Source organism: Globicephala melas, chromosome 14, assembly GCF_963455315.2.
Source record: "Globicephala melas chromosome 14, mGloMel1.2, whole genome shotgun sequence".
Classification (NCBI taxonomy): Eukaryota; Metazoa; Chordata; class Mammalia; order Artiodactyla; family Delphinidae; genus Globicephala; species Globicephala melas.
The window spans coordinates 68,677,438-68,690,630 of record NC_083327.1 but is presented as its reverse complement, the minus strand read 5'-3'; the positions used below and the strand labels follow the sequence as shown (position 1 = coordinate 68,690,630).

Genomic DNA, 13,193 nt, shown 5'->3' with positions numbered 1-13,193 from the left:
TGGGCAGTACCTGATTACAAACAGAATTTAGAGCTAAATGAATTCTTCATTACATACTCAGACAATAAGATATAATTAGTAGATAAGAACTCCCAGGAAAACAGTATACTTTTGATTAAACTTCAAATCCAACCACCGATTTAAAAAGGAGCCTGCTAGACTACACCATGTGGATGCCATTCTGTAAGATCCAGACTGTGAGAAACACTGTCAAAGAAACAATTCAGTTTCTTCAACAAATACATTGCAAAGAAAACAAACAAAAGATAAATGGGAAATCTGGAGATTAAAAGGGACTTTAAAATATTCTTACAGGGACTTCCCTGGCGGCGCAGTGATTAAGAATCTGCCTGCCAGGGCTTCCCTGGTGGCGCAGTGGTTGAGAGTCCGCCTGCCGATGCAGGGGACACAGGTTCATGACCCGGTCTGGGAAGATCCCACATGCCGCGGAGCGGCTGGGCCCGTGAGCCATGGCCGCTGAGCCTGCATGTCCAGAGCCTGTGCTCCGCAACGGGAGAGGCCACAACAGTGAGAGGCCCGCGTACCGCAAAAAAAAAAAAAAAAAAAAAAAGAAAAGTGAAGAATCTGCCTGCCAATGCAGGGGACACGGGTTCAAGCCCTGGTCCAGAAGATCCCACATGCCGCGGAGCAACTAAGTCCCTGTGCAACAACTACTGGGCCTGCGTTCTAGAGCCCACGAGCCACAACTACTGAGCCCATGCGCCCCACCTACTGAAGCCCACGCTCTCAGAGCCCGTGCTCCGCAGCAAGAGAATCCATTGCAACGAGAAGTACGCGCACCCCAAGGAAGAGTAGCCCCCCCTTGCCACAACTAGAGAAAGCCCGCGAGCAGCAACAAAAAAACCAATGCAGCCAAAAAAAAAAAAAAAAAAAGACCCAACCTCAGTAATATAATTAAAGGTCCTCTGCTGTATTATTAAAAAAACAAAAAATACTCAACAAAAACAGGTAAAACTAACCTATATTGCTTAGGGATGCACAGCTGGGTGAAAACGTATAAAGAAAAGTAAAAGTAAATTATTGTAAAAGTCACCTTAGTCATTATTTTGGCAGGGAGGGGGGTTCTGATGGTGAGGGGCATATGGAAAACATCTATTATGTCTGGAAAAGTTCTATATTCTAATGCCAACAGTGTTGACATTATAACAATCCCTCATAACAGTTTATATATGTGGCTCTCCTTATTTGTGTTATATTTATCAATAAAGTATTTCTTAAATCCTTTATCTGAGGCAGGGATGCTGACCATGGTTTTCTCAATGTGGTCTTGCAGTGAATCGATGAGCAAGTCTCCCACAGGCTTCCAGCCATTCCGCACGGCCTCCGCCTCCTTCAGGTCAGCATCCAGGTCATCCATCGCTCCCTGCAGGTCTCTGAGCTTCTCCAACGCCTTGTCCACTTGCTTTTGCCAATTGCTAGTAACAGCGTTTAGACTTTCCCACTTCTCTTTGACTTCAGAAGACTGCTTACGCATGGCTTTGGCAATCTTTTGGGCTCTCTCCTCAGGAGTCAGTTCTGTGATTTAAAAAAAAAGAAAGAATATTTGGATGCTTGATCAACTCTACATTATTAGAGCCAAGTGTGACTCACCTTTGGAAGGGTTGCTACCAGCGTACACTAGCCAGGGTAAGGAAAACTGTTTCCATACTTCCTCCACTAATCCCTAACTACTTCTCCAAAGAAGAAAAGAGCTACTCAGAGTAAAAGTAGCCCAGTGGTTTTGGTGACTTCTGAATTTTAATGTATTTGCAAACCTTGAAATGTAACAAGATAACTCAAGAAATAAAACAATTTTTCTTTAACATAAATTAATTACATAAAATCCAAAGACAGCTTTTCATTAGTTTTTCTTTGTCCTCAGAGAAATGGGAATGATAATTGGGAGAGAAATAGCTTTAAGTCGTGAGGAAAAACTCTGAAAAAGTAAGATTAATTTATCGTGTCAAAAAAAAATACAACTGAAGACAAATAACATATCTTAGATACTTCATCATCGCTGAATCTTTAATACAAGGCATTCTTTGTAGCCCATAAGTGTAGCACATCCACAAATATTTCAACAAGAAGACAGCAAGGCTTCAAAGACCACCCTAAATATTTAATAGAGCAAGACGGCTTCCAGAATGTCTGAAATAAGGTAGACTTTTCAGACAGGAAAGGGCAGGTATAATGCAAGATGCTGCCACAGCACAGGGGCAGGAAGAAAGAGTAAGAGTCTAGAAAACAAGCAAAGGGAACAGTCAGAAGTCAAAGTCAAGTTGAAAGCCAAGGGTCAGAAATATAGTGATGAGAAGCTGGCAAGTCAAGGGCAGGGGAACTTGATGGTCACAGAGCAGACACTCTCAAAACAGCTTAAATGGATCCCCAGCGAAATACTCCTGGGCCTCACTACCCTCAACACCCCAGGATGCCTCCTTTCCTCTCTAGCTGGTTTGATAGTTGTCCTAAGTGTCCCCTGGACAACAGAGAGGCAACTCAGAAACATACAATCGAGGTAAACTGTACATTAATTTAAGATAGAAGTGCATATTCTTCTTTGAGATAACATCCCATCTTTCAGTATCAATCACATTAGCAACATCCACTTCCCCTCAAAATATTCCAAACCATTCATAAAATGCACTGAAGTTCATCAAACCTCTGGTAAGATGCACCGAAGCAAGCTCTCCTAAGCTGTAACTTTCCTACGCAACATAAATTTGTCTGCCTGTCTTTATTTAAATATTATTTAACAGTCAAAGGGACAGAACATTTATTTTTATCTAAGTTTCCAGAAATTTCGAGACCTCAATATTTAGATGAAAGCAGCTATAATAAATCCCTGGGAACTACACGGATGATGAAGAGTTTAGCAACCACAGAACTCTGAGTGTGCTGCTCAAAGGCTGTGAGGCTACACAGAAACATGACCAGTCTCCTGTCAGCTGAACTGATTACAAGAAGAGACAATGTTACGATAAGTAGATAGGTTGAGCATACCAGTAAAAGATAAATAAGGAAAATAAGTGAGTTAGAGACCCAGGTTCAAGGAATGTTTAGGCTCAGATACAGTCCAGTACAACGGTGATGGGAGGCAGTCGGGAATCCTGGAAAAAAGCCCTAAAACTTATAATATGTCAGGATTTCAAGTTTAGGAAACTTAGAAAAAGCTTTGTAAGGAAAGGGACATCATCAAAAGGGCAACTTTATTTAAATCCTTAAGCCTTCAAGGTATTTTTATAAAATGAAAAATATGTAATATTAATACGATCCATATTTTATATACATATACCATGCTCTGTGTAAGGTGAAAAAAATCATTCTTAACTTGATGAGAAAGGGAGTTGATAATTTTTATGACGGTAACACCTGTGTTTGTTAATAAGTCACTTCGGCTTTTTCAAAGATATATTTTGAGCACTCATGTTTTACTGACTTCTGTAAAAAAAAAATACAGTGCCAATTTCAGAAGAGACAACTTAATTATGATGATTTTCCTCTGGATAAAGTAAAAATTGTTTCTAAGTCAGACCTGGCAGGGAGACATACGGCTTCTTTGTCCTGTGATAAAATACCCAACACTGGCTGTGACTTTTTGTCTTCACTTAATGTAAAATCTTTTGATTGAGCAGTCTTTTTGTACTATTTATAATATAATCCCCACTCAAGCAGCTACTCAGAAGAAAAGTTCTACGTTCAATTCGCCATCTGTTTGCCAGAAAGGAAGCATATTAACTAATCACTGAGTCAGAATAAAAGTGCTTCCTGTTGCAGCAGCAATCTCAGTTTAATGCATACTTTAAACCAAGAACAGAGTGAAGTAAAAAGCCAAACAAAAACTTTCCAGGATGTTTGTGAAACAGGTAATAAGAAGCAACATGTGAAATCCCAAGTTATGACAGTTTGGGGTAAGAAAATAGAAAAAACAAATTAAAACAGCAAGACAGCATGAAAGATGAAAATAATAAAGGGATATCCCAACATTAAAAAAAAAATCCTCGTGTTACTTGAAAATCAAAGGACAAAGTTTGCTTCAAATTTTCTGAATGGACACTTTGCAGTAAATTTTAAGACCCTCATGCAAGAGTGGAGAATCTTCTGGACCAGTGGTTCTGAATTCTGGTGACATAATAGAAACCACCTTGACAGTTTGTCTGTTTGCTTGCTTGTTTGTTTTTAAACGCTGATCCCCAAGGACGAAGTATTAAAAGATTCTGATTTAGTTAGTCAAGCGTGAAGGGCGGCATGGATCAATTTTAAAAAGCTCCCCAGGTGACTGTAACGTGTTGCCAGAACAGAACACCGTCAGCCTACTGGCTTATAAATTGATTTCTCTGGTCACTGCTGTTGAAGCTGTACAGAGTGTTTCCAATCCAGTGAGCTGCTCTGTCATTCTCACGCAGAGCAGGGCACTAACTACTGAAGGTGGGAGAGCAAACGAAGCTCAGTGATAATCTAATTTGCATTTGAAAAGGCAGTAATAGAGGCTAATCAGGAGACAGAGGAAACAGCAGGATAAAACCAAGTAAATTTAGTGACAGTTCACAGACCAGAAGCACTTTTCCTAGGTCACTTTCCTACTCCCTGGGTGTGTGTGTGTGTGTGTGTGCGTGTGTGTCTGGGGATGTTTTTGAGAGAGAGTACTTTGTTTCACTCTTCTCCCATTCTTCTCCCTTCACACCTTCTCATTTATCTGGACAAAATCTGAGGATGGAATTGTATTTAATTTTTATATTTATATTTATATTACATAGTATATATAGTATAATGTGATATGATGTATTATAAATATTAACATATTTACTTTATATTTATATAATTAAAATAGCAATTGTTTTATTGTGTTACAAAACATTTAAGGAAGAGTAGATAATTATCTTTAGGAAGAAGGAAGAAGAGAGAGGAAAAAGGAATGACCAATCCTGAAGTTTTCTTTCTTGTCCAGTGGTTTTTATTCTTCAAATATGCAAATTAACTGCATGGCATTTACACCACTCTCTCCTTTCTACCCTGGGGAGAAAGACTCACATGCTTCACTGGAATACAGGTGGAACACGAACCTGGACCAGAAGCAGAGACTAAGACTTGCAATCCGCACTGCTCCCATCCTGCCCTTGGCTCCTAGGTGAGCTAGATGACCTGCTCATCCCAGCTTTATCAAGTGGGAACCCTATTTTCTCATCTGGGGAAACATTTTACACTAAGGGCCTCTTTTACCTCTGAAATTCAATTATATAAGAAAGGCAAAGCCGCTGTATGTCTCCAAGAAATCTTACAGTAGAGGAAAAAAAAAAACCCTCCTTTTGTGTGCCTATAATTTTTTTTACATTTAAAAACGTTAAAGTATATGTTCCTCCGATGAAATAATGTACAAATCGATTTTGAATCAGCCCAGTTATTTTAAATAAAGATTTTCCATATTTATCGTATTTCCTTTATCAATTACAGAATAGACACATAATCTCCATACTGACTTCTTAGCGTCTAAAGCCTTATGTCATGCATGTTTGTTCTTTTCATCTTGGTTTTGCAGTACTCAGTCTAGAGACTAGTATGTCCTCAATATATATAATTACTGAATTGAAATTTTCAATTTCCTGAATGGAATTTCCAGCTTTAATCTTTATTGAGAATATTCAACTTCATAATTGTAAGTGGAAATCTTCCCACTTATTTTTTCTTCCTCCTTCCCAAACCCATGACAGCATTTATATTTAAAAAAAAGAAAAAAAAAAACAACCATTTTTTTTTTTTTTACTGTGAAAGAAAAGGATAAACCTTACAAAGTCATTTCAAGTATGGTAATTCCATCTTATTTGTACTGTTTGCTTATTTTTTACATGCATCTATAATCTTATTGTATTTCACCAAGAGAGGAAGAGGAGATATTAAGACAAACAAGTATAGGAAAAAATTCTCCAGAGTAGCATTTTCACCCCATGGACAACTTGGTGCAAGGAAAGGTTTGTTCATAGGCCAATTTCAATACTAACTAATTATATAATCATAGATATATTGCTTATCTCCTTGAACTTCAGTTAATACCTATAAAGCTACCGATACATGCCTGGCACACAGAAAAGCTTCAACAGAGGTTAAGTTCTTTCATTTTTAAAATGATTTTGTTACTAAGTCTGGGAGGTTTAGATATCTCTAGAGATTTTCACATAAGCAAACCAAGTTGATTAGCCAACAAGAATTCACAGAAAAAAACAAAGCATTCCTGTAGATCTAGAGACTAGACCTGACTTACTCTCACTCTTCGTCTTCATCCCCACTCCATTTTTCTCTCTCTTCTTCATGACCAAAAGATGCTCCTGATTCAGATAATGCAAAACATATTCTCCTCAAATTTTCTGATTACATGGTTAAGATCAACTTAATCTGTCTGAAATGATCAGTGTTGAAGAGGACCCTGCCCACTTCCTATACTGTATGATAACTGGTGACAATTCATTAGGAACCAGATTAAAAGTACACCATCAAGTGCCATCAGCTGATTACTACAATATTTCTAATTATTTTCATCTAATAAATTATAAAGATGACAATAGTAACAGGCTACCCAAAGTACATTAACCTGATAATGTGTAGCCTAAATCTTTCAGTGGGAATATGATAAAGACGGTAAGGATCCAGCCATGCTGCCAACGAACTTGTCAAACCCTTAAGGGAAAAAAAAAGATCGTGGACAGATACATTTAGGGAAAAGCAAGAACTCTAAAGTAAAGAGATTTAGGGAACATATTCCACAAATACCAAAATATAAGGTATTAATGGGGGTTATGGGTGGAGGTGGGATGGATGGAGAGAACAGGAATATACACCACACCATGGACAGAGATAACCAGCACTTCTGACCAGAAGTCAATCAAGGTTGAGCTAGAGTCTGAATCCTTTAATGTTTTACTCTTCCTATAAAGTGGGCCAAAGTAAAAAACCCCAGCATTGAGCTAAGGATGAAGCATGAAGAGACCATTAAGAAGGTCAACCTCCAAGGAAAAAGGGAGGAACAGCAGAAAGGCCATGGAACAGAACTAGCTAAGCCACATGAGATCCATTTTCTGTAATGGAATATTCCCTGAATTTCCTCACACTAATGGCAGTTTTATAATTTATTCAAGTCAGTTTTGAGTGCTGGACAGCAGCAGACAGGTCACTGGTGGTTCTGAGAGGGGAGAATAGAAGTTGGGAATGTAAGTGCCAGGTGGGCAAGGATATGTTTTGTTCACTGCTGTCTCCCCATATCTAGAATACTACCTGGCACATGGTAGGCATTCAATAAGTACTGGTCAAATGAATAAATAGATCTATGTTCAATATCTTTGTTTTGATAAAAAAAAAATCACCTTTAAGATCAAAGGACAGAGCTCTTCAATTAAAAGTCTCACATTTCTGGCCACACCACTGCCCATCCCTCCCCAGGCTGCTTCCCTGAGGAACATAGCCGCTAATGATCCATCAACGTACAAAAGAAGTCCTGGGGGCTTCCCTGGTGGCGCAGTGGTTGAGAGTCCGCCTGCCGATGCAGGGGACACGGGTTCGTGCCCCGGTCCGGGAAGGTCCCACATGCCGCGGAGCGGCTGTGCCCGTGAGCCATGGCCGCTGAGCCTGCGCGTCCGGAGCCTGTGCTCCGCAACGAGAGAGGCCACAACAGTGAGAGGCCCGCGTACCACAAAAAAAAAAAAAAAAAAAGAAGTCCTGGGCTTTCTATTCAAGCTTAGCCATTCTCATGAAAGAAGTTAGGCATGTCTTAGGTTTATGTACTGCCAAAATAAGTGAGAAGTTTAAAGTGGAGAATTTATGCCTTGGCTAGGATTATACTTTTTAAAAGATAGCAAACCCTCCAATTCACTCGTGAAGACTCCAGCTCTCAAGAGGAAAAGTAACAACAGGAAAAGAGGAACACATCACACTGAAAGCGTTTAGTCTCCTCCTGTGCTTTATGTTTAAATCAGAGTGACACTCCAGATGTTGATTTCAATAAAATACATACATGTAAATTATTGTCATCTTTTCTTACGAGGCACATGTGATTTATGGATGGCTGTAATGGTGATTAGAGACCGTAACAGATGGTAAACAATTAATTTAAAATGCTGTGTCCATCAAACTAACTTTTATTATCATATAATTCTTCATCAAGAATGTTGATTTATTTAAATTGAATTTCACTATGATGGTATTCATTAGCATGCAAACAAGTTTTTGAAATTTTTATCCAATCAATACGCTTACTCAGCCGGCTCATTATATTTTAGGAAAGTTGAAGACTGGATTCATTACATCCATTCATACATTATGGAGCCTTAAAATGGGAAGGATCACACTGGATCTCTGTAGTTAACACTGGAAATGAAAGTAACATATTTTTCTGTGTCTTTTCATGCATTATAACTTTACTAATCTAATTTGGACTTACGAAGCTAATTAAATTATTGCCTTGGTCTATAGGCCTGAAAGCAATTATTATTCCTTCAAGTATTTTTATGAAAATTAAAAAGACAAAGTCTAACATTGCCTAAACACCTTCTCCCTTGGTGCTAGGAAATCAGTGAACTGGTATGTCATTCTATTAAGCGGCCTAATATTTCAGAAGAGGAAAAGTAAGAATGAAGGGAAAAGCATATTAATTACTGCATGGAATTTTTATAAGTAGAAGAATATAGAAAGCAAAATCCTATTTTTACTGATTATCTAGAAGTTTTTTGATTATTGGGGTAGTTAAGATAGTATGCTATGATGGTTCAGGGCATCAAGGGTTGTGACAAGCCTGAGTTGGTGTTTCAGCTCTGTCACATGGGTGACAGTAGGCATCCAAACATCTCAAAGTCTCAGTTTCTTCATCTGTCAAATGGGTGGTAACAGTACTCATAACTCAAAGAGTTGTTATGAGAATTAAAGGAAACGGTGCCTGGAACACTGTAGGACCCTGATAAATGTTGATTTGTTGTGAACATCTATGTTGACTAACATTTCTCTCTTCTCCCTTCCTTTTTGGGCATTGATTCCTCCTCCATCTAACATGATGCTTATAAAGGGGGTCTGCCAATCCCAGAAGACCCTGAGCTCCATGTTACTCAAGCTGAGTGAGTTGTTGCTCTCTTTTGGAATGTGCTGGATCTAAAGAAGGGTTTTCCCTCCCTGGTATGTGGTTGTGAGGTATAAGGTCATAGGAAAGCAAAGAAAATGAAAACTTGTGGAGAGAGGCAGAAAGGAAGACATGGAGAAAGTCTCTGACTGCCATTTAGATTCCTGTGGCCAGCTGTGTCCTTGCCCTCACTGTAATTTGGCTATGGGCGCCAATACATTCGCCCATGTGCCTACACTTACGGAAGCTGGCTGTCTGTCATTTACAATGAATGGGGTTCTAATTAATAAAGCAGTTATTAGGAAAACAAAAAATGCCCTGGGGAAAAACACCCATGAGTTTTACTACCTAATTACTTAGGTTAGGTTATGTGTAATTTGGCCTCATTTTATGAGATGCAAGGAAATAATTATTGCCATCTTTTTTATGTAACCTTACGTTATACTGAGAATCAATATAAAAGTAATTTCTAAAGTCTATGATAATTTCACCTTTTCACTCATTTAATGATCATGAAGTTTTATTTGCACAAGTTTGCTAATACTGCCACAAAATGGACTGACATAGTAGACTGAAAAATGTCATTTATCACTTCTTTGTTGTATCATAAAATATATGAGGTTTCACATAGGTGAAAAATACTACCTGGCTTTCTAAAATATTATGAAGCATTTAATAATTAAAAGAAAACAGCATATTCTGAGTTAAAATATTAACTACTACTAAATACACACACAGCTGTCAAAGACCAAAGAGGAAGAACACTAATCCATACATACTTTTTTATTTGAAATGTTTATTATTAGCCATTAATCACAGGTACAATCGTATACAACCATAAAAAGCTGTGTATGAATAAACAATACACATACACAACTATAGACACTACACACAACTATGAACACACTAAAGCGATAGCTGCTTTATTTTTCCTCTGTCATTTAAATGAAACAAAATAAATTAAGTAACTTCACCAGGCTGAAAAAGAAATAATGTTCAGACAGTCTGCAGTAAAATAATAGTTGTAGTAATAGTAATGCCTTGACTGGAATAAATTTTAAAGAAGACTCAAGAGGAAATTTATGAGCAAAAAAATGCAATCTTTTTTTGTCTTAAAATTAAAACCTGAGCAGAGGAAAATAGCTTTTCTATACCCACATATACAATGATTTGTATAATTTTCTAAACACTGTTAGAGGTGAAATGTCTTATTAAAGTGTTAATTTAGTAATCGATACCATAGCCTCAACTCATAAAATGTGTGTGTGCATGCACATCTGCATACACACCTGCCTGCATCTGTGTGTGTAGTAGAGAGGGGGACGTAGACATAAAGCTCTAACTCCCCCGTGCAATTTTGACTTTTAACCTAAGCTGCAGGTAACGAACATGTGAGAAGGCACATGTATTCCCTGACTACCTCAAGACGTGTTCGGGCTGTCTTGCACATCTACTTTCACTATGCAGCTGTGTGGTTTTCAAAGGAATTCATATCTGGGACTGAGAACAGCAGGGAGGTTGGGTGAACAAGGAAGAAGCCAAGAAACATTTGTGCAGGGTTAAGAGGCTCTAGACACTGAAAGTCAAGAAGGAGCTAGGAGGTCAGTGGCCAGTGAGCAGAGAGAAAGAGAGAGGAGATAAAAATGAAGGGATGAGTTGAAAGCCAGCCAAAAAACCAGGGGTTAAGGAGAGTCACCACCATAGAAGCTTAGTGCTCTGTCCCTTGATCTACCCTACATTAGCTGATAACCTTGGTCGGCACCACAATATTTTCTTAGCCTTTGTATTTTTATTTCAATTTTTTTTAAAAAGGCACACTGTATGATCTGCTCAACTCATTGAGATAGTTAGGAGAACACAAAAGTGGTTTGAGAAGTACAAATACAAAGAACAACGTGAATAATGATGAGACATTTGTTGTTCCACTATTCTACTTCTTAACAGATATAAACCACGTGGTTAAAATCAAATGAGAAACAATTCAACTTCACTAAGAGGAAAATTTTTTTTTTTTTGCGGTACGCGGGCCTCTCACTGTTGTGGCCTCTCCCGTTGAGGAGCACAGGCTCCGGACGCGCAGGCTCAGCGGCCATGGCTCACGGGCCCAGCCGCTCCGCGGCATGTGGGATCTTCCCAGACTGGGGCACGAACCCGTGTCCCCTGCATCGGCAGGCGGACTCTCAACAACTGCGCCACCAGGGAAGCCCAAGAGGAAATATTATACACTGACTTGACACAACTGAAATCCAATTAAGGAGTTCCATATCACTCAAGATAAGGGAACTACTGACAAAGTTGTGAACTTTGTAAAATTTCTGTAATGATTCAGGTAATTTTAGTCCGATTAAAAATTATACTGACTTAATAACCATTTATAAGCAGAGTGAGTAATTCTGGGTAGCTGAGTGGTCCAGACAGCTACATTTATTCATTTAACCTGATTTTTTTTTTTTTTACGGTTGCCATTTTGGAAGGGAATTCACTAAAATATAGTATAAACTCCTACGCCTTCTCTTAACTGAATTATATTCTGTCTTCAAAAACAAACAAACCACAATTCATAGCTTCAGCTTTTCTTTTATTGTAAAAGGCCCCAAAGACTATTCTGTTTTATTTTAGAATCTCCAAGTATCCTTTTTATAATTTTCTTTCTCCTCATTGCTGTCAGACTTCTTGAAGTCATTTCTCACTGTCATCCTTTTCCCGTGTCCTGGCATTTCCATCTTGCTACATACCCATAATTCACTGGAAAACAAGTTAAACTACTTACAACAGTATCTAAAGTAAGAGTTAATACCTCGGAGAGGGTGGTTTTTCTAAGAGCTAATAAGATCTTCACTATATTTTCTACATAATATCTATCTTGGCTGCTCAGATAATTGTTCACATTCTTTCAGATTCTCAGTAACTGAGAAAGGTCAGTAAGCAAGGGCAGGGCTGAGCTTCAGATACAGAAATTAATAATATAGTCAGAGAGATGACAGGGTACCAGGGAGGCAAGGAGGAGAGCTGGGAGAGGAATCGGTCCAGGAAGAAACAAAGCCTGCAGTGAGTGGGACAGAATGAGCAGGGGCTGGGCAGGCAAAGGAGGAAGGAGTTGGAGATCAGGTAGGAGGGACCTATGGGCAGAAAAAAACCAGAAAAGACAACAGAATAAAGTTAAGAAGACCATTACCTGCAGAACATCACGAGAAGCTGGTGGGTGTCAAACGGACATTAGTTTGGAGCAGAGAGAAGCATGAGATGCTGCCGCACTGGAAAGCTGAGGCCAAAGCACTGTGCAGCCTTGTATGGCAGGTAAAGGAGCTCAGATCCCATTTCAGTGACTACCCGTGGTTTTCAGATGCCAGTTTTGTGTTTTAGATGTATCACTGTAGCATCTATTTATGTTGATGCAGGGACACCAATTAAGAAAGTACTGCGAAGCAACCTAAATACCCATCGACAGATGAATGGATAAAGAAGATGTGGCACATATATGCAATGGAATATTACTCAGCCATAACAAGGAATGAAATTGGGTCATTTGTAGAGACGTGGATGGATCTAGAGACTGTCATACAGAGTGAAGTAAGTCAGAAAGAGAAAAACAAATATCGTATATTAACGCCTATATGTGGAATCTAAAAAGATGGTACAGATGAACCGGTTTGCAGGGCAGAAATAGAGACACAGATGTAGAGAACAAACGTATGGACACCAAGGGGGGAAAGTCGGGGGGATGAATTGGGAGATTGGGATTGGGATTGTAAAATGGATAACTAATAACCTGCTGTATAAAAAAATAAAATTAAATTAAATTTAAAAAGATGTACACACACACACACACACACACACACACACACACACACAAAAGTACTGAGGGAATTCCCTGACGGTCCAGTGGTTAGGACTCCACACTTTCACTGCCAAGGGCGTGAGTTCAATCATTAGTCAGGGAACTAAGACCCCACGAGTCACACGGAGCGGCCAAAAAAAAAAAAAAAAGTACTGTAAAGTCCTAGCAAAAGATGGTAAGGGGCTGAAATAGGGCAGTTAATATTAGTAATGATTTTTAAATGTTTAAAATATACATACTTGAAAGTTGCTAGGAGAGTAGATC

At 38.8% G+C, this 13,193-nt stretch overlaps 1 protein-coding gene across 4 annotated transcripts in view; it reads right to left on the bottom strand.

Moving 5' to 3' along the window:
- The window catches only part of UTRN (utrophin), a 490,808-nt gene that overhangs the window by 101,104 nt on the left and 376,511 nt on the right, over positions 1-13,193 (bottom strand). For all 4 annotated transcript variants that reach the window (XM_060283969.2, XM_060283970.2, XM_060283971.2 and 1 more), the window contains one exon: positions 1,268-1,536. In XM_060283969.2, coding sequence (XP_060139952.1) covers positions 1,268-1,536 — 269 coding nt within the window. The remainder of the gene's footprint in view (positions 1-1,267; positions 1,537-13,193) is intronic.